This window comes from Gopherus flavomarginatus, chromosome 9 (genome assembly GCF_025201925.1).
Source record: "Gopherus flavomarginatus isolate rGopFla2 chromosome 9, rGopFla2.mat.asm, whole genome shotgun sequence".
In the NCBI taxonomy this organism is placed as follows: domain Eukaryota; kingdom Metazoa; phylum Chordata; order Testudines; family Testudinidae; genus Gopherus; species Gopherus flavomarginatus.
The window spans coordinates 40290338-40312011 of NC_066625.1; the positions used below are offsets into that span (position 1 = coordinate 40290338).

The 21674-nt window shown below is 47.1% G+C and overlaps 1 protein-coding gene across 1 annotated transcript in view; it reads right to left on the reverse strand.

Annotated features, from left to right (window-relative positions):
* Window positions 1-18192, reverse strand: part of CCDC33 (coiled-coil domain containing 33) — a 334851-nt gene extending 316659 nt beyond the window's left edge. Inside the window, exons 1-2 of the mRNA XM_050968177.1 lie at window positions 18172-18192; window positions 17406-17609 (exon numbers count right to left, since the gene is read on the reverse strand). Of these exons, the coding sequence (XP_050824134.1) occupies window positions 17406-17609; window positions 18172-18192 (225 nt within the window). The remainder of the gene's footprint in view (window positions 1-17405; window positions 17610-18171) is intronic.
* Between the last annotated feature and the right edge of the window lie 3482 nt (window positions 18193-21674).

Below are 21674 nucleotides of genomic sequence, written 5' to 3' on the forward strand. Positions count from 1 at the left end.
CATTAAAAAAAAACCCAAGCACATAAATAGATCCCCGACCTAGTGAAATAAAAGCAATCAATGCAAAGAGAAAGGAAAGAAACTGACACTAACCCTGTTTTATTTATGATTTTATCTCAGCCCAGTCACTGATCCTGTGGTCCCTCCTTGTTGCTATATTAACAGGGTAATTGCTACAGGGAAGAAATGTAGCTTTTGTGCCATGTCAATGACATTTGCAGAACCCGGTTACAGCATACAGTGGGGTTTGGTGGGGCTTTATTATCTGAGTTGTTTCCTTGAGGGGGCCCTGCGGGAGCTCATTAGAGATCACATGAGTTTTTTGGTAGCTGGGGGCAGGGGAATGACTATTTATTCTCTTCCCCCTCCTTCCCAACCCTTCCATCCCATATCAGCATGCTGAGAGAAGTAAAATTTTCAGGGAGAATGTTAAGCTGATTTCTACAGAGAATGCAGCTGTCATGATCCTGGAATCCCTTTGGGCTAAAATTTGCTGAATTCATTGTCCATTTATGTAGAAAAATCCCACTTCACCTGTCAAATAATTAAGTCAATTCACTGCCTGGCGCTCCCATTGTCTGCTCCATTAGGAGAGTTTTACACTTTCTATATTTGTCAGTGATGCTGGTATAATTTCCCTTCCCCCCCCCCCATACAAAAGGAAATGATTTTCTCTTTTTAATCCCATTTGCTTGTCTCACAAAAGCAGACGTTTGACACCTAAAGAGGGATCATTACATACATTGTAGGAATACGAAAAGGCAATGGCGTGTTTGTTCTTCCAGCTGAATGCAGGGTTGTGCCTCTCATTATATTCTCCAGTATTTTGTCCATTCCAGTCTTAGGCCTGGTCCATACTACGCAGTTAAATCGATTTAAACGGCGTTAAATCGATTTAACGCTGTACCCGTCCACACTACAACACACTTTAAATCGATTTTAAGGGCTCTTAAAATCAATTTCTGTACTCCTCCCCAATGAGAGGAGTAACGCTAAAATCGATATTACTATATCGATTTAGGGTTAGTGTGGACGGAAATCGAAGTTATTGGCCTCATCATTTTACAGTAGCTACCCACAGTGCACTGCTCCAGAAATCGACGCTAGCCTCGGCCATGGACGCACACCACTGAATTAATGTGCCCTAGTGTGGACGCATAAAATCGATTTTATAATATCGGTTTTATAAAACCGGTTTTAGTTATTTCGATTTTATGCTGTAGTGTAGACGTAGCCTTAAATGAATCAAGAAATGGCAGGTCCAACATTTCCTTTGAGAATTATTTTCTGCTCTGGCAGATTTCATCACTAGGGAGTTACTCCAGAAATCCATCCTAAATTTTCCTTTACTTAGTTTCATCTCACAGGAACTGCCATACTGGATCAGAACCAACCTCTGCCTTGTTACATCTCAGATCTCGCTGCACATTTCCACTTCCATCTGCTGGGCTTAATTTAGCCAAACACCACACACCTTTGGCTTCATAACTAGAGCTCCCCCAATTGTTTTCCATCAAAAACGTTTTTCTGATGGGCAAATGCCTTTTTGACCAAAACTAGACAGTGTACTGGAAAATGGGGATTTTGCGTCTGATGAAAATTTAAAAAAAAAATTCAAATTTTTTTATTTTGTTTCATAGAATCATAGAAGAATAGGGTTGAAAAAGACCTCAGGAGGTCATCTAGTTCAACTCCCTGCTCAAAGCAGAACTAACACCAACTAAATCATCCCTGCCAAGGCTTTGTCAAGCTGGGCCTTAAAAACCTCTAAGGATGGAGATTCCACCACCTCCCTAGGTAACCCATATCAATGCTTCACCACCCTCCTAGTGAAACAGTGTTTCCTAATATCCAACCTACACCTTCTACACTGCAACTTGAGACCATTGCTTCTTGTTCTGTCATCTGCCACCACTAAGAACAGCCCCCCTCACTCTTCTCTTCTACAGATTAAATAATCCCAGTTCCCTCAGCCTCTCATAAATCATGTGCCCCAGCCCCCTAATAATTTTTGTTGCCCTCCACTGGATTCCCTCCAATTTGTCCACATCCCTTCTGTAGTGGAGGGACCAAAACTGGACACAATAATCCAGGTGTAGCCACACCAGTGCCAAATAGAGGGGAATAATCACTTCCCTCGATCTGCTGGCAATGTTCCTACTAATATAGCCCAATATGCCGTTGGCCTTCTTCGCAACAAGGGCACACTGCTGACTCATATCCAGCTTCTCATCCACTGTAAACCCCATGTCCTTTTATGCAGAAATCCAGATCATCCAGATAATTAATAAAGATGTTGAACAAAACCAGCCCCAGGACCAACCCCTAGGGCACTTCGCTTGATACTGGCTGCCAGCTAGACATCAAGCCGTTGATCACTACCCGCTGAGCCCAACAATCTAGCCAGCTTTCTATCAACCTTATAGTCCATTAATCTAATCCATACTTTTTAAACTTGCTGGCAAGAATACTGTGGGAGACAGTATCAAAAGCTTTGCTAAAGTCAAGGAATAACATGTCCACTGCTTTCCCCTCATCCACAGAGCCAGTTATCTCATCATAGAAGGCACTTAGGTTAGTCAGGCATGACTTGCCCTTGGTGAATCCATGCTGATTGTTCCTGATTACTTTCCTCTCCTTCAAGTGCTTCAAAATGGTTTCCTTGATGACCTGCTGCATGATTTTTCCAGGGACTGAAGTGAGGCTGACCAGCCTTTCTTCCTTTTTTAAAGATGGGGATTATATTTGCCTTTTTCCAATCACCAGGACTTCCCCCGATTGCCATGAGTTTTCAAAGATAATGGCCAATGGCTCTGCAATCATATCAGCCAATTGCCTCAGCACCCTTGGATGCATTAGATCTGGATCCATGGACTTGTGAATGTCCAGCTTTTCTAAATAGCCCTTAACCTGTTCTTTCACCACTGAGGGCTGCTCACCTCCTCGCCATACTGTGTACTTCAGCTTTTTCCACATCATCTGTCAATAGGTTGCCTTCCTCATTCATTAAGGGTCCCACACTTTCCCTGAACTACTTCTTGGTGCAGTAAAAAACAGAAGAACCAACCAAGCATTTCTCTTACTTATTACTCCTCTTCTGCTTTCTCCAGTGGGAAAAATTGGGAAGAAAGTGCTTTTTTCTACCAAATAAACTTTTAAGTCAGTACTTTCTTCTAGTAGTGTCCCACAACCAGTGCTTCAATAGAAGGTAAAAATAAGAAACCTAAGTAGAAGAATTCAGTTTTGCATGTAGTTCTGAAAGCTGTGAGATCCATGATCATTCGTATCCCTTGCAAGAGTGAATTGCATAGTCTAGTAGATCTGGTGCCAACGCAGCAAAGAATCCTGTGGCACCTTATAGACTAACAGACGTTTTGGAGCATGAGCTTTCATGGGTGAATACCCACTTCGTCAGATGCATACCCACTACATGCATCTGATGAAGTGGGTATTCACCCACGAAAGCTCATGCTCCAAAACGTCTGTTAGTCTATAAGGTGCCACAGGATTCTTTGCTGCTTTTACAGATCCAGACTAACACAGCTACCCCTCTGATACCTGGTGCCAATGACATTTCTGTCTCCCCTCTCACCAGCCTAGAAGTATTTACCTCTGCTAACATTCCCCCTGTTTTAAGACTATTGGTTGACAATCTCACAGCTCTCATAAAACATCGCTCTAATGGGGTATCACAGGCATGGAGGGAGAAACAGGATCTCTTGGGTGGCTATGGTGTGCAATATCAGGATAGAGCTATGGGGCCCAGTGTATGGAGAGGAGTATTTGATTGATACATGTACGGTGGCCTATGGTGCTAAGCCAACAAGATGCTGTGGTGTTTTTTAATCAGCTGGAGATTTTTAAGGAGTGTTATCTTTAGTCCCAGGTAGCACATGCTGCAGTATGCAAGCCTGGAGGACCTAAATGTATAAGTCACGGGGCTGGGTTTGTATCTGATATGGTGCAGCTGCAGCTGGAAGTGTGTGCCTCTTACCCCCATGGCTGCTTGTACATCAAGCTGCATAAGGGAGTCCAGAAGGACCCAAGGCTGACCACTGCATCAGCAACTCGAGGGACAAGGTGAGGGAGGCAAGATCTTTTATTGGATCAACTTCTGAAGAACAACTCTGGGTAAGCGCAAAAGCTTGTCTCTCTCACCAACAGAAGATGGCCTAATAGAAAGAATTTACCTCACCAGCCTTGTCTCTCCAATATCCTGAGACCAACACAGCTACACCTCCACTGCAAATTAGCGATCAGAAAGCAGATGCCCTCTGTCATAAACAGATAGTTAAGGGTTAATGTCTCTTTTACCTGTAAAGGGTTAACAAACAGGGAACCAAACACCTGACCAGGGGACAGATCAGGAGACAAGATACTTTCAAATCTTGGTGGAGGGAAGCCTTTGTTTGTGTTTTTTGGGTTTGGCTTTGTTCTCTCTGGGTCCTGGAAGGGACTAGACGTGCAACCCGGTTTCTTGCCAATCTCCCTGCTACAGTCTCTTATATATTCAGAATAGTGAGTATTTAGTAAGAAAGGCGGTTATAGTCTTTTTGATTGTTTTCTGTATTTGCAAATGTGTAGTTTGCTGGAAGTATTTTAAACTGTATTTTTGCTGGGGGGAGGCTTCTTTCTAGTGTCTATAAGACCTTGTAACTTTTACCATCTAAATTACACAGATTTCTTTTTATTAAAAGTTTTGCTTTTTAAGACCTATTTGATTTTTTCCCCTTGTTGAGGCTCAAGGAAATTGAGTCTGTATTTAACAGGGAAGGAGAAGGGAGGGGGAGAGAAGGGGGGAAACCACCCTGATTTCTCTGTGTTGTGATTCAAGGAGTTTGAATCACGGTGATCTCCTAGTGTACCCAGGGCGGGAAAGATCTGGAAGGAAGAAAGGAGAAGGGGAGGGAAATGGTTTTTTCCCCTGTGTTGTAAGACTCAAGAAATTTGGGTCTTGGGGTCCCCAGAGAAGGTTTTTGAGGGGACCAGAGTGCCCCAAAACACTTTATATTTTTGGGTGGTGGCAGTGTATCAGATCTAAGCTGGTAATTAAGCTTAAAGGAATTCATGCTGGTACCCCAATTTTTTGGGCTCTAAGGTTCAGATTGGGGAAAGATACTATGACATCCTCAGCAGTGGGGAACACTAGAGAAGGCAAGTCTCTCAAAGTGCTTCTTTCTTCCCAGCAACATCCCTTTAGTCTGAGCCAGCGGCTCCTCCTGCTGGTGATCTCTGCTAGACACTGAAAACACTGATAGATGCTGCTGAGAGTTTCCCATACCATCTTACCACAGTGTTTGGGACCATTCTTAGAGCTGGACCTATCCAAGGACCCCAGATCCCAATTGCTCCAGTCTCCATGGGGTGGTGCCCATTCCTGTACCACATTAGAGTATATATACATAAAGAGGCTGTGCTGTGCCTCTGCTGTGGGACTGGGATTATGAGAGGTTTCCCTTTTCTTTCAAGGCTTATAGCAGGCCTGGCTAAAATTAGTGCCTTTGCCATCTGCACCCCAGGAATTTCAATTATTTTGCAAAATATTGGTGGAGACTCAGAACCTCTTGATATGGAAGCGATGAAACATTGAAAAGTCTGGTTCAACAAAAGGTGAAAGCTTCTAGTTGTGGGAGGTGTAGCCTAGAGGTAGCCTGGCCTAGTGAAGTGAGCAGAAATCTGGATGCCAGGATCTCAGGAATACTATCCCTGCTCCTCCCATTTCCTGCTCTTACTAACACTTTGCCCTTAAAAAAACAGCATTGTTCAGTGGTTAGGGCAGCTGGCCAGGGTTCAGTTCCTGGCTTCATCACTTTCGTTGGACAGGTCACTTCAGACTAGCTGATCATCATGATCCCTTCAGACCTCAATGTCCATCAGCTTCTCTTTGTCTTAGGTCCCCCTTCTGTAAAAGAGGGATAAGGCTTCGCTTTCTATATAGTACTCGGAGGGCTGTGGATGAAAATTGCTATCCATGACCTAGGACACTCACAGGACGTGGGCAAATATTATTACCCCCATTCCACAGGTGGTGGTGGAGCTGAAATGACTGACACAGCAGGTCAGTTTTAGGGTCAATCCCAGAAGCCAGGTTTATCTATTAGATTCCAGGCACCACACAAGCTTCCGGCCATGAAGGCGCTATGTCCAGAGGAGTTGAGCACCCCCGGTGCAGTGACCAGGAGCTGTGAAGGCTGGGCACCTCAGAAAGTCAGGCCTTCAAGTTTTGTGACTCTGGTGCCTCTCGGAGTGCCCAGGACTCCGGTGTGGCTGGGCCTTTCTCTGTGGTACTCTCAGGCCCCATCTATATTTGCCAGCATCTCCTCATGAATCTATCATGGCACTCTCCTTGCCCAGCCAGCAGCCATTCAAAGCCCTACAAATTGGTGGTCCATGCTCTGCTGCACAGTGTTTATTTAGATCAAGGGCACCAGAAGCCTCTGGCAGGTCCTGCTGGGGAAGTTTGTTTTTCATCCTCACTGGACTTCTCAATTAATCAATTTGTCTCTGGCCCCTATTCACCCTGCCTCCCTCCAACACTCTGCCAGTGTTTTAATAACACCCCTGACAGGCAGGTGCTAGAAAGTGCTCAGGCCTCCCTCAAGGCTCATTATGTAGCAGGCATGACTGCACTGATGAACAACAAAGCGCTGGCTGGGGGGCGGGAATCAGTCACCAGCCTGACTCTGGGCAGAGGGAGACAACACTCCATTCATCACAGGCTAATAGAGAATTCTCTGCAATGAGCAGCTCTAATAGCCCTATCACACACCCAGCCCCAGTGACATGAAGAGAAGCTGCTGGACACACAGAACAAGTGAGCAGCACTGAGACATCAGATGTGACTCAATCCATCTCCCATCCTTCCATGGCATTTACCCCATCGCTCTGCTACATACCTAAAGGAGACCTGTTTGTTCCACAACCACCCATATCCCCCAACCAAATCTGATGCAGCAAAGCAACAGACACTAGAGATGGAGCCGCAGTCTGTAAAAGTTTGGATCTTGATCTGGTTCTCCGTCTCACAGCGGATCTGCTCAGCTCAATCAGGTTTCAAGCCAGTTCAAGTCATAGCCTAGACCCTATGTTAGGTGGCTGGATGCAACACATGGAGTAAAACAACCAAAACAGGTTAGGCTGCCTTTAAACCAGGCCTGCTCCATGCCTGGGTCTCCGAGGGAATTAGGTATCCAATTCCCATTGAAAGTTGGGTGCCTAAATCCTGCATTAATATATGTCTCTGCTGGATCGATGGGGGGTTGGATTTCTTTTCTGGGATAATAGATTTCTGGATTGGAAAGTCCTAGCTTGAGGCTCTCTCCTGGTTTCAGAATCAGTTTTGTTGAATTGTTTTTAACCTGGTTAGAAAATTGTCCCAGTGTAGATCAGCTCCTTGACGCTGCAATTCAATTACTTATAGCTGCTGCTTTTCTTTTATACATTCAGCTTAAAAAATAAAAGAATTGCTGTTGACTCTAAGGACCACCTCCCCTTTCCACTATAAAGTCTATGTTATACTATAAATCACTTTACACTCGAACCTTCTGCATTAGCAGACCCAGCCACATCACTTCAGTCCATTGACACAGCTAATACATGGTTGAGTTTTACAACGTAGCTATGACTAGAACTTGTTTTAATCCCATTTTCAAATTGTGCTACAGCCTCACAGCAATCTATGGCTGCAGCATCATTTGGGAATACTGTTAAAAACACTTCCATTTTAATCATGTCAAGGGGTTACCATGTTCTAACCAGGTCTCCTGACATGGTAGATTAAATAGGACCTGTCCTGAAGGAAGAACCACCTCAGGATTGTTCTTGTGCTCTCCTGTGTGTATCCACCTGATGTCTCTTATCTTACTTAGATTGTATAGGCCATGTTTTTTTGTTCTGTTTCTACAGCCCTTAGCACAACGAGGTGCTGGTCCATGACTGCAGCTGTTAGGCACTACCACCATACAAATAAATAATAAGGGATCCACTGAGCAGATCTGACATGCATTGAGTGGGCTACATTTCGTGTAGCAGCACCACCTACCCCTTGTGGCTTTGGGCTAACTACTGCCTCGATTTCCCTCACTCAGGCTGATCTCCTGACCTTCATGCCTGCTTCAGTTGCTGCCATGACTCAACCCTCTGGGTAAGTCCTTTAAGCAAAAAAGGCCACCCTTTCCAGGGCAGCCAAGACCAATGTCAAGCAGAGGAGTCCTTCACCCCAATCTACTGGCCCCTCCTTTTTAAGGGTCTGTCTTCTCTCCTCTTATCCATTCTGGGCTTCTTTGTGTCTCCACCAACACTGAGAGCTTCCTAGTTGGAGTCTCCCTTTTCCCCTTCTGTCTCTCTAAGGGCTACTGTCCTATTTCCATCCCAAAAGGCCTGATTTAGCCACATGACCTGCCTAGCATGTGACTTTAACAAGGAGGCAAGCCAAGTGTGTTGCAGGTTGGGCTGTACCCATCTCCCCTTAAAGGACTAGTCACCCTGTGACACTTTGCAAAGAAGAGCAAAGAAGAGGAAAACTCAACAGAGATGGTTTTCAAGCCCTTTTTTGGGGGCGAGTGAGGAGGAGGAAAGGGGAAATGACAGATAACTTGGTGTTATGGTCCCCATTAGGAAGTCAATATTTACCAAGGCCTGCTGCCAACACAGTGGGACCTACCAGAGGCATTTCCTGTTTGTATGGGGAATCCTGAGGTATCACATTTACCAAGTAGGAACTGGGGCTTCATTTGATGTATTTATTTGCAGTATATTACTCAGCCACTAGATGTTTCTGTGTGCCATAGCATTACACACAGGTTCTGGTCCCTGGTAAACAAAGGAGACAGAGCAGGACTACGAGCTGTGAGGAATCCTGTCTGACTGTAGCTGCATTCTTTAACCAACCCCTCTTGCTTAAGGAAGCTTGTGATACCCTCTATCATGATGGCAACAGAAAGCTGTATAAATATTTGAGCCATACAGAGCACACTGCTCTAGAAGGGTTGGAAACAAAACCATCCTCGGTAGGTTTGCTCCAAAGTCAATGTGCTGCATGGATCCTGAAAACTGGCTGCTCTTTCCATGGGCTCCAATCACGTGAGGGATGCTGCCTCGTAGTGGCGAGCACACAAAGCAGATAAGGGATGTGCCACTGCTAACGCTAGGAGACATCTTCTTCAGCTCAAGTGACAGATGCCAGCACTGTTGAGGCATGAATCTGCACCACTGAAGTTAATAAAGCTTTGCCACTGACTCCAGTGAGCTTCTTGGAGCTGAAGGACTAGTGGTCTAGTCCCAGGCACACATGTGATTTCTATAACAACTGGGTTTGCTGTCTGCATTCTTCTTATTTTGCATTTGCATTAAAGTAGTACCTATAGGTTCCGACTGCAATTAGGAGCCCTATAAAGGTGTGGCCACTTGCCTCTCACGAGCACTTCCTGCTGGCTGGCTGTGTGCCTGCACTCTTCTGTTTTTTGCAGTGCCCTCTGCCAGCAGTTTCTCTTTTCAGATGGGTTTTCAGTGACTCAGCCCTCTGGACGAGTCACGCACAGTCTGTATGAAACAAACAGAAAACAAATCGCTTCCGGGGTAACCCAGTCCAATGAATGGTTGGCCTCTTCCCAAGGTCTTCAGTCCTGTCTCTGGCCCTGTTTAAGCACATGCCCCCTTCTCAGGCTCCAAATGAAATGTATTGCCTTCTCGGCCCTTGGCCACTCTGCCATGGGTGGAGGGACCCGGGCCTGCCCACTACTCTGGGTTCCAACCCAGGGGCCCTATGACTAGCAGCCACCTGTTGCTTCCTTCACTAGTGTCTGTTGCTGAATTCCCTGAACTGCTTCCCACTCTGTCCTGTCGGCTTCTTGGGTCCTCAGCCTGTCACCTCCAGCCTCCTTGCCTAGAGAGTCTGTAACAGTCTCTGCCCTGTTCTCTCAGGCCCCTTCATGTGGTGAGCATACAACAGTCTCTAGCCCTTCTTGTCAAGCCTCTCTCTCCCAGGCCTGGAGAGCTTCACAGTCCCACTCCAGCTTAGGTAGGGTTTCTCTGCAGTCTCTGTCCCTGTGGAGTCTCCCAGCTGTGGGAGTCCCAGCCAGTGTCTGCTCTGTCAAGCTGCTGCAGCTTCCTCAGCCAGCCAGGAACAGCATTCTTCCTCCTCTGGCTCCAGCCAGCAAATGAGCTGTCCAGACCCTACAACTCCTTTTATAGGAGCCTTCTAGGAGACTTGAAGGACTCCACTCTACCACCTTTTTTCTGGGGTGGGTGTGGTAGGATCGCAGGGCCTCGCGAAGGGCTTCATAGGGCATGATATACCCCGTCACAGGCACACTGAGCTAGGCACTGTACAGACACAGTAAGAGATGGTGCCTGCCCCAAAGAGCTTAAAAGCTAAGTAGACTAGATAAAGGAGGTTTTCTTTTTCCCAGATGGGGGAAATCAGGGACAGCATGATGAAGTGATTTCATCCACAGCACCTGAATTTGTTACACTGTGCCTCCTTGCCCCACCCTCTTCTTTCCTTAGGTGGCTCCAAAAAGACTCAGGGCTCGTCAGTACAACCCCTCAGATACAAAGCTCTGTTGGAGGCCTCTTTGCCAAGCACTGAACTAAGCAGCAGAGTTTACATGCAGATCCTAATGCTCACTGATATGATTACAAATAGATATTGAAATCATTACCATCAGCTTGCCCTGGAATACATGAGAGGCACTTGCATAGCCAGCAGAGCTGCCTGTGCCTAGGAATATATTACACGCAGGCTGCCGCAGAATGCAAAAATCTTTATCCCTAGCTTGGCCTTCCTAGCGGATCTCTGTTTCCTAGTTATTATCCCTCGTCTACCACAGACCTGAATAATCACCCTCTTCTTCGCATGCCCAGCCAGTCCCTCAGCTAATGAGAGATGTGCTCTGTGCAGAAGCCAAGGGTTGTGCAAAGTCATAGCCCAGCCCAGATGTTTGTAGATCTGGGCAATGCAGCGTAGCCCTCCAGTGAGGCAGACAGAGCACGGAGGCTAGAGAGCAATAGGAGTCTCTTAATGGAAATTGTACTGCCAGACCAGGCTCTCCGATGAATCCATGTAACCACCGTATCGCTAATTCCCTCTGCTTTGCTCCGGCATGGATCTAGTCACCTACTGTTGTTCACTGAGCTATGGACCCATTCACCCCACAGTTGACCCATCCTTCACTGCTCAGGAATTAGATTATTGCTGATAGAGCTGTGCCCATAAACTCTCCATCAATCACTGCCACCAGCCTGACTCTGCTGAGCTTTGTCTACCTCTATACCATGGAGGAGGCAAAGCCTCGCTCAGTCACTGAGAGGCTGCCTTTTGCCAGCACCCAGCATTAACCCAGCTGAGTCCCTATGCCATACAATGTACAGAATTTACCATCAGTGGGAAAAGAGAATTAGAGAGACTCAAGATGAACCAGATCAGCTTAATGATAATAGTCAGCCCTTCTCATCCACTGACCTCTATTAGCCTTATTTCCACTGATCTCAGTAGCTCTACTAATGAAGAATGCTATATAAGGGCTGAGCATTATTTGTACCGATGTGGAAACTGAGGCACAGAAGGGTGAAGTGACTTGCCTAAGGGCACACACTTAGTCAGGAGCAGAGCTGGGACTAGAACTCAGGTCCACTAGGCCCCACTGCCACCATGGCAAAGCATCTTGGCTGTCTTCACTCAGCTAATGCAGTATTGTCCCTTACTGTATATCCCCCAGTTGCATCCAACCCAGTTTTAATTACCTCCAGCTCAAACAAGACGATCGTATTGAAATTGCGTGAGCTCCGCTGCCTCTGTGAAAGCAAAACCAGAGTGCCAACCCTATGGTTTGTGTGCACCCACCTCCACCCACACATTTCAGACAGGAACTAGCACTAACGCCCATTGCAGCAAGATTCAGAAGGCCTGAAAGGAAGGCTCTGTTAGCTTGAGGGCAAGGCATTAATGGGCCTGATCCAAACCCTGTTGAAGTTGATGTGCATAGGTACTGTACAAGCTCCCTTGACAGCTCTAGCCAAACTAATCCTGACCTGCCACAACCCCTTGCTATCCTGCTCCTAGCCGTGTTGTGAGCAGAGACTGCCAACTATGCAGAATTGCAATCCCTAAGCATAGGGCTTAGGCTGAGACCATCAAATTAATTTCACTTGTGACCCAGGCCACATTGGAGTCCAGGTCTCCAAGCTGAAGCTTTAACCCCCACTAAGGAAAACAAGTAGAATGCAATACAGGTTTACTTAGCCAAATAGGTGATGCACATGGAGTGACATCCAATGGTACTCAGCAGCAATCAAGGGCCCAATCCTGCTTCCATTGAAGCCATTGGGCCTGCATGATTGATCAAAGCCCAATAAGTTGGAGACCAGATCTCCTGGCCAAAGAAATAATAGAATTGCCTAGGTGCGCTGCATATTCTACTCAGGCAAAGGGGATGCTATACACTGATTTAACAATACTTGAGAAACATGGCAACAAAACTGTGGTCTATTAAACAAGTTCCCTAGTCTCTTGTGTTAGAAGGCCGTGGGGTTTCTCTGCTGGGAATTCCCTTAGGTTCCTTCCATCAGCCTCTGGCCAGAGCCTGCATATTCTCAGCAATCATCCCTGCCCATCCAGCACTTCCAAGAGGAGGTTATGGATAATCCTAACATGACAAGGTCACTTCAGCAAAACCAGTGGCCTTGGTGGGGATTTTAACTAACGATGAATCCAGCCTCATTGGCAGGGGCTGGATAGGAGGAGCAGGACCAGGCTGCGGGGTGGGGGGGGGAATGCAGAGAAGGGAAGCAGAGACAGAAAGGGAAGAGAGGAGAAGGAGATCCATGAACGGCAGTTGTTCAATGTAGTAAAGAACATGGAGCCAGATCTTCAGCTGATGTAAATTGGTGTGGCTCCATCGACTACCATAGGCCTCTGATGGTTTATGCCATGGATGGAGCCAGCCTTATGATGTACAGAATTGCATACAATTGGACAGCTAATGCAGGGGAAAAGCCATGAGAGGAGAGCAAGGGTAGGAGACTACGGTGATGACTGCCAGTGCAGCGATCTGCAGTTCAGTGCTGGCACAGGACTAGATGCTGTCCCGACTGTGAGGGAGGGTGTATGGTGGGAACCAAGCAGCAGTGGGGATGAAATAACTGGTGCAAAAAGGTACGTGTAAGGCACACTGACAGCCTGGCCTTGTGCTTGTGTTCTAAGTGTTATTATTAACGAAACACCCCCATGTGCACTAGGCACTGCACAGACATCAAACAGCAAGCCATTGGTTTCCAGAAAACTTCCTGTCTTGAGAGTGTGTGTCATAGGCTCTATAGCGCTAACAGCAAATCCCCGTTAGCTCACATGCCAGGCACACATGGAGCATGAGAATGAGTTCTAACCCTGTTATTGCTAAGATGTGCAGCACAGTCTATCTATCTTAAATACCGATATAGCCCACATTACCATAGTATGTGAGCACCTCAGACTCTAAAGTACCTAACCTTACAACCCCACTCCACCCCATGAGGTCAGGCAGGGCTATTATCTCCATTGTGCAGATGGGGAACTAAAGCACAGATAGATGCACCAACTTGTCCATGTCAAACAGGAAATCCATGGTAGAAGAGCAAGTACTTGCAGCCAGGTCTCTGGTCAATACGATAATCATAATCCATCCTGCCTCTCACAGGGAAAACCAGGAGGTTCCCAAGTGGCATTAGACTTGTTTGAAATCTTAACTATAATAACTACATGACAGTACATTACAGAGCTGGTCAGTTTTGTAATGTCCAGCATGTTCCAGTAACACATCCTCCACTGGTGTGGCTTTTGTATGTTGCCAGGTACAGCAGGGACAGACTCCATAGTTGCACTGTGACTAAGCTGAAGAGTGGGAGGGGAAAGGTGACTTTAAGCAGACCCAGGAATATGCTAGGAGCCAAAATAGTTCCAGGTATAACTAAGAGCAGCCTTTAGTATTTATGCTGGCCATAGTCCCATATGAACTGTTCCATGATAGGTGTACTATAGTTGGGGGCGGGGAAGGATAGCTCAGTGGTTTGAGCATTGGCCCGCTAAACCCAGGGTTGTGAGCTGAATCCCTGAGGGGGCCCTCTAGGGAACTAGGGTAACAATCTGCCTGGGGATTGGTCCTGCTTTGAGTAGGGGGTTGGACTAGATGACCTCCTGAGGTCCCTTCCAACCCTGATATTCTATGATTCTATCCTCTGCATGTGATATGCTCCTTGGCTTGCAAAGGGAGTGAGCTGTGTATGCCATTGAGCTAGGCAGGCCAGCTGTACTCCCCACATACCCTCAAAGTTTCCTCTGCTTCAGGGGACTCTTCAGGCAGCCCTCTAGGTGCAGGAGCCAAGGATCCAGCCCTAGATGCCAGGTAATGTATTTTGATCACAAATATACAAATAAGGGGTTTTCTTCCCCACACAGAGCAGCAGAAACATTCAGTCACCATCGGATCTTCCATCACCAGAGCACACAGGTGCATTAATCTCCCCCTTAACCAGGAGAATGCAGAGTTAACACTTGCCTTCTTCCTGGTTTTCAATTTTTAAATAAAGTCATTCCAGAGTGACATGAGCGCAGCACGATTTATTGCTGCGTTAGCTTGTCATGTTCCCCCTGGGGACCTGGGAGCTGAGGTTATAAATTGCATTTGCTAATGCCTCCTCTGCCACCCCCAGCTCATGCTGAGGCTGCTACCTTAACTTTACCTTGCAATCACTCCAGCTCGCACTGATTACTATTGATTTCCTTCGCCCCCTGTTCCAAAGGGCTTGCACCCACACATTTGCTGGGCAAAATCAATCCAGGCTCACCAATAACCCTCTCCTCCTAGTGAATGTTCTGCTTATTATGGGGAAGGGAGAGGCTCCTTCCCTTGTTGCCATTGACAAATGTCTCTACTTTCAGCCATGCTGACTGCATGCTGATGAGCTCTTGCCTCAAGATGCTGAAGGCTTCCTTCAAAATGCTCAGCATCTTCCATTCTCCTGGTCTTCAATGGGACAAGGTGCTCAGCACCTCATAGGATCTGGCCCATAAAGCCTCCGGCTTCGCTAGTGCCAGTGAAAAGGAACTGTTGGTTTTTCTATGCAACAAGGATTAAGAAAGACAAAGGTTCACATGTTCACGACAGCCCCTTTGCAACCCTCTGAGCCTAAATTATATTTACCCTACTACAAGGCCCCTTTACAAAACCACATCAGCGTACGGGAGAACCATGTGTAAATGAGAATTAAGCACTCAAGCAGAGTCTTTGGGCCTATTAGCATTAAAAAAAAAAAAGACACAGAGGCCAGCAGAGTTGGAGCTGTCAATTTATGACATGTTTGCATAGCACACTGGGGCCCTGATTCCTGACTGCAGCCTTAATACAAGTGATAATGATGCAGTAAAATAAAGATGTGGTATTGTCACCCTAAAGCGCTTCCAAAGTCACAAGTCAGGCTCCCAAAATCATGAGATGTTACAAAAGTCATACGTTTACCCTGTTTTTTTGCTTTTTAGTTCGAAACTTTAGGAGTCTCATTTTCCAGCTTCTCTCCCTGAGAGAAGCTTACTTTAAAGAAAACAACAACTGAAATCCTCCCATAATCACAGGTCTCAAGGAGCTAAGGCTTTAAGCAACCCACTCAATATTGCCAGAGTTGGCAACACTGATTAGGTGTCTCCCTGATTCTGCAACTATAACTCCTGAGATTAGAGAAACTAAGTCAATGTTTAAAACATTCATCCACCACCTCATGCAGGTTGTTTCTTCCACATCTGGGCAGTGAAAACAAACAGATCAGTTTCACTTTTGCTTTTAGTCAGTTTCATTCTCTGGCACCTGGGCTCACAATGATCATGGGAAAGGGTGAAAACATCTCCCAAACCTGTGGTTTCTTAACACAAATAACCCCCTCCCCCAGCATGACGACAAAGCTGGTCCTATCAAGTGAAATCCTAGATATCCTAGATGGGGTGGGAATGGTGTGGATTCTCCTGTACATCAGGGGAGGGGACACTCAGGGCCTGTGCACTGGGCATGCCATGGGCTAGGTGATTATAACCCCTGTGCATGAGGTGTCATCATGAGCCCCCCTCTCAGTTTGAGCCAAAGGAGATATGATTCTGCTACAGCCCCCAGCTAGGGGGGGTTAGACCCAGATCCTTAAGCACTTAACTCCCCTGGGCACTAGGTATCTAAATACCTAGGAGAAGCTGGGCTTTAGTCCTTCAGCTTAAGACATAGGGGCTCGTGCTTTTACCCCAGAGGTGCCCAGTTCATTCCCTGATGATGATCCAAACTGCAACCACCAGGCAATGCCTCCTTGAGACCAGAAGGTGAGGCCTCCTTCTGAGCTTGGATCCAAAGCAGCACCACCTGGATGGAACGGGTAAGAGCTCGGTGTGGCCTGACCGGTATGTTCATCCATATGCAGTCAGGAAATGCTCCCTCTCCCTCCTCCAGTACAATACAGGCCAGCCACTCTCTAAGCACCGAAACCACAAACCCCACTGACTGCAGTTTTTGCAGAGTGAGGTCATCGGCTCCTGGGAGCTCTCCTTCCTGGAATCTGCACAGTCAGCAGCCGCAGCTCCACATATTAATGCTGCTCCAGCTACCAACAATACAAAGGCAGGATCAAAGGCTTCAGTCACCTCTACCTCCCAGAGGGGCTGGGAGGATAAATTCGCTAGTGTCTGTGAACTGCTCACACACTAGTGTAGCCTGGACAGAATGTAGGAACAGAGCACTGAGAACAGAGAGATTAGCAAGAGCATGAGCAATTCCCCCTGGCCTTTCCTCATAAGTGAATCACCAGGCAGCAGGAATGAATCAGCTGGCATGCTTTGGCTTGCTTCCCACACTAGATTCAGAACTTGTGCTTCCAAGGCCCCATTTTTAACTCTCTCTCTCAACCTCACTGGAGCACCATATGGCAGGAGGGGGACAATGCAATGACCAGGTGGCTGGCGGGACTTGGCTCGGACAAGATATGAAGAGTCAAACTGGTCAAATTCATTCTGAAAGAACTCTATTGACTTCAGGTTAGATACATGTAGCCTGGGTAAGCATTTCCTGTAATGCAGGCCCAGGAGACTGGAAGGATCTCCCAAAGGGGTGACAGAAGTCCAGTCCCATGGGTTATTTTAAACCAGTCATCAAAAAGCACTGGATAATACATGGCCTGGGGCATCCTCATTGAGAGCCTGAGGGATGGACTGGATAGGAAAGTCTAAATAGACCTGGTCCAGTTCCAGTCTAGATAACTTGGAACCCCCAACCAAAGCAGCCCAGAAAATAGCATGACACCTCATTTCCCAGCAAGTCTTCAGCAAAGAACACCATCTCCTGCCAGAGCCTCCCATCCAGAGGATGAAACACTGAGCCAACCCCCACGGTGCCTTCACTTACCTGCAATCCAGTGAAGGGGTCCTGGGATCCCAGCTCGGGGCTGTGTCCTGGTGAAGAGAGGTGGAAACTGGCACTGCTCAGCAATCCCCTTGGCACAGCTGGTGAGGAAGGGGGAGAGAAGGAGGAGTGCACTTCATCTGCAGAGTCATTCATTAGCTCTGGGAAGGCTCTTTGGTCAGGCTCACCAGGCAGCTCAGTCACTTGCTAAAAAGAAGACCACAAGCAATATTTCAGAGGGATCCAGTCACGGTACAGGCTGAGGTGTCAGAAATTCAGCACATCTTGGCCTGTCTGCTCCCTTCTAGTCCCCAGTAGCCTCAGTCTCCCAAAGCAGACCTGCTCTTACCCAAAATGCATCAGACCACCCCTCTTTGTCAAGGTGGTGGAGGGGTTCCTCTCTGGCCTGGGCTCCACAGGGTATAATACCATCTCTGTGGCACCTTTCCCTGGGATGCCACCAGAAACCCCTCCAAGCAGGGTCAGGCTCCATAGGGTTTAGTGAGAGCTGGAAGAGCTAGGGAACTGGCCATCCTCCATGGCACTGTCTCATTCAGACCCACTGGATTGCCCTGTGGTGATCAGGTCGGGCGCCAATACAACTCTGCCTCCTTCTGGGACCCATCTGAGGCCTCTGCTGCACAGCTACAAATATATCCTGCCAATAAGAGCATGGTTCCAGCTGGAGCCATGCTGCCAGGAAAGCCATGTGAAGAGGCAGCTGTCCACACAGCTGTTCATCTCCTCAGGATCTAGAGGAAGGCATCACCTCCTCCAGGCTCTGGATCATGCCCAGACTCTGTACTCATGGATGGAGTTTGGAGGGACAGGGAGAGGCATTGCATCCCCCAAACTGCAAGCTTCAGGCAGGCAGGCAGCCTGAGTGTGCAATGTAATGAGTTCTGTAGAGGAGATAGGAGACTTCTCCCAGCTTAGGCCCCTGAGGCAGGGAGTCAGAACTTTGTTTATAAACAGAGTGATTAACAGGTGATTAAGATAAGAGAGGGCTGTTAAGATGTTTCCTAAAGTTAAATGATCTGTTCCAAGCTTGGTCAACTGCAAAAAGTAAGTACTATAAATGATAGAAAGTAATTGTAGATCTTTCTACAATTATTTCAATTGCTGGATTCAAGAGGTAGTAACAACATTACTATTATATATTTTTTGAGAAGATAACTGATTTTTTAGACAAAGGAGATGCAGTAGATCTAATCTACCTGGATGTCAGTAAGGCATTTGATATAGTTCCACATGAGAAATTATTAGTTAAATTAGAGAAGATGGGGATTAATATGAGAACTGAAAGGTGGATAAGGAACTGGTTGAAGGGGAGACTACATTGGGTCAAACTGAAAAGTGAACTGTCATTCTAAAGGGAGGTTACAAGTGGAGTTCCTCCAGGATCAGTCTTGGGACAAAACTTATTTAATATTTTTTATTACTGACCTTGGCACAAAAAGTGGGAATGTGCTAATAAAATTTGCAGATGACACAAAGCTGGGAGGTATTGCCAATACAGAGGAGGACTGGGATATCATACAAGAAGATCTGGATGACATTGCTGGAGTAATAGAAATGGGATGATATTTAATAGTGCAAAGGGCAAGGTCATGCATTTAGGCACTAACAAGAAGAATTTTTGTTATAAACTGAGGACTTATCGGTTGGAAGTGACAAAGGAGGAGAAAGACCTGGGTATATTTGGTGATCACAGGATGACTATGAGCCGGCAATGTAATGCGGCCACGAAGAAGGCTAACACAATCCTGGGGTGCATCAGGTGAGGTATTTCCAGTAGAGACAGGAAAGTGTTAGTACTATTATACAGGACACTGGTGAGACCTCATCTGGAGTACTGTGTGCAATTCTGGTCTCCCATGTTTAAAAAAGATGCAGAGAAGGGCTATTAGGATGATCTGAGGAATGGAAAACCTACCTTATGAGAGGAGACCCTGGTGGTTTTTTGCTTCCTCTGCAGCATGGGTCACTTTCAGATTTAAAGTAGTGTAAATGGTGAATTCTCTTTAAACCATGATTTCAGGACTTCAGTAACTCAGGCAGAGGTTAGGGGTCTACTACAGGAGTGGATGGGTGAGGTTCTATGGCCTGCAATGTTCAGGAGGTCAGACTAGATAATCACAATGGTCCCTTCTGACTTCAGTAAGCGCATCTGAGTAAGAATATACATTACAATTTTAAACCTAACCAGGGTCCCTTAAGTGACTTGCCACAAGATGTCAGAACATGTTAGTATTAGAGCTGAGTGGGTCTAATATTTATTTAATTTTCTTTATTGATATAGGAATTAGATACAGTGCTCCTGTCAGATAATTTCTAAGATATTATCTGCAAAAAATGTTAGAGTTTTCAGTTGCCTGAGTAGCCCCTGGAATCACAATTAAAGTTGGGCCCCCCGCTGATAAATCTGAAATGGTGCTCCTGTGGGCTGGCACAGAATTCGCCCCCCCCCCAATGCGTGGCCCCATTGGCTTGACCAGATCCACCCCCCACCACCCCAAATATAGAAGTCAAACTATGCCTACATCTGTACCCCTTAAGGGGAGGCTTTACAGGACACACCACCTGCCAAGCCTAGTACAATCAGACATGAGATAGCTAGATCCAGCAGACTAAAGGCCTGGGGGGAGAACAAGCTAAACCTTCCAGCTCCAAGAAGAAATGTTTCTACAGGGAGATTATGATAGGTACGGCGCATAAGGATCAGCCACAGGGAGCATATGTCTTGATTGCATTCCTTCGGTACTACCGAGGCAGAAGGGGAATCAGCCTCATTCCTGATGTAAATGGGCGGCTAATAAGTTGTGAGGTGCTGGCTGGGGGATAGGTAGTGATGGGCAGGGGTGAGCAATGCTCTTGGCTGCAGAGTGCTGCCCAGGCCCTAGTCCAAATCCCCAGTGCAGCTAGCAATGGATGGAGACTAGTTCTGAGAAGAGAAACACTGCCTCCAAATCTCCACCTGCGCTGAACCAGACCCACTGGGATCAGCTAGGGCCCCTTTCCCCCAGGCTTGGCCTCTTCTGCCTCCACAGACCTGAGTTTGTGCTGCCTCAAAAATCCATGGTCAGGTCTATTCCTGCTGGGCTAGTCACGGTCTCCAAGCTAGGATGCTGGCCTTTGCCAGGCAGCTTCAGCCTGGTAGCCACACAGCCTACAGCACATGCAACCTCCCCTGAAGTGAGGCTACCTCTAGGGTCACGCTGGCAACCAAATGACCTGCAGCACAATGGGGAAAGGGAGAGGAATTTGGGCCAAGGACATGGGGCAAACCCTGACACTTTCAGGGGAGCCCTTCTGGCTCCTCTTGTAAGGCACAACAAACCTTAAAGATCTCGGTTTACCTATCTGAGACCCCGTTAATGCGATGCCTGCCTCCTGGGCATCCCCTCATAGCCAGGGATGGCTCTGTAGCATCCTGCCTCAGTTTCCCCTCAGTAGGATTTTCCCATCTCCCCAGGGATTCACATGGGTCAATAAACTGCACAAAGGTGCTCAAAAACCCAGCTCTGAAAAAGGGCTGTTAACATAAAAGTTCAGCACATAATTCAAAATCCCAGAATAAAGACTCCAAAGTTAAAATCGACTCCCTGCTTTGCCTCGCCAATACAGCTCCTGCAGGAAAGCCCAATGACTCCCTCACTGCAGATCAGCTACAGCTCCCCAGCTTCTCACCCATTACACTCCCACATATCCATAGGCCTTGCCTTAGTAACATGACCTTCCTGTCATCTGACCACAATCATTTTCCCACTCATCTCCTCTTAAAGGGCCAGCCCGTCAGGACATCTCTGTCTATATAGGTTTGCCTACCAGCACCAGTGTAGCTGCAACTGCCCTGGGGTTTGTACCAATACCATGGCTACATGGACATAGTTCCACCAGTGCCGGATTCCCTAGGCTTCGAGGGACAGTAAGCTGTGTGGATCCTACTGGGATTTCATCGTAGGGTTGCCAACTTTGTAATCGATAAAATGGAACACCCTTGCCCTGCCTCTGCCCCGAGGTCCCACCCTGCCCCTTCTCCGAGGACCAGCCCCTGCTCGTGTCATCCTCCTCCCTCCGTCGCTTACTCTCCCCACCATCACTCACTTTAACCGGGCTGGGTGAGGGGGTCAGCGTACTGGAGTGGGTGAGGGCTCTGGCTGGGGGTGCAGGCTATGGGGTTGGGCTGGGGATGAGGGATTTGGGATGCAGGAGGGGGTTCCAGGCTGGGGTGGAGAGGTTCAGAGTACAGGAGGGTTTCTGGGCTGGAGT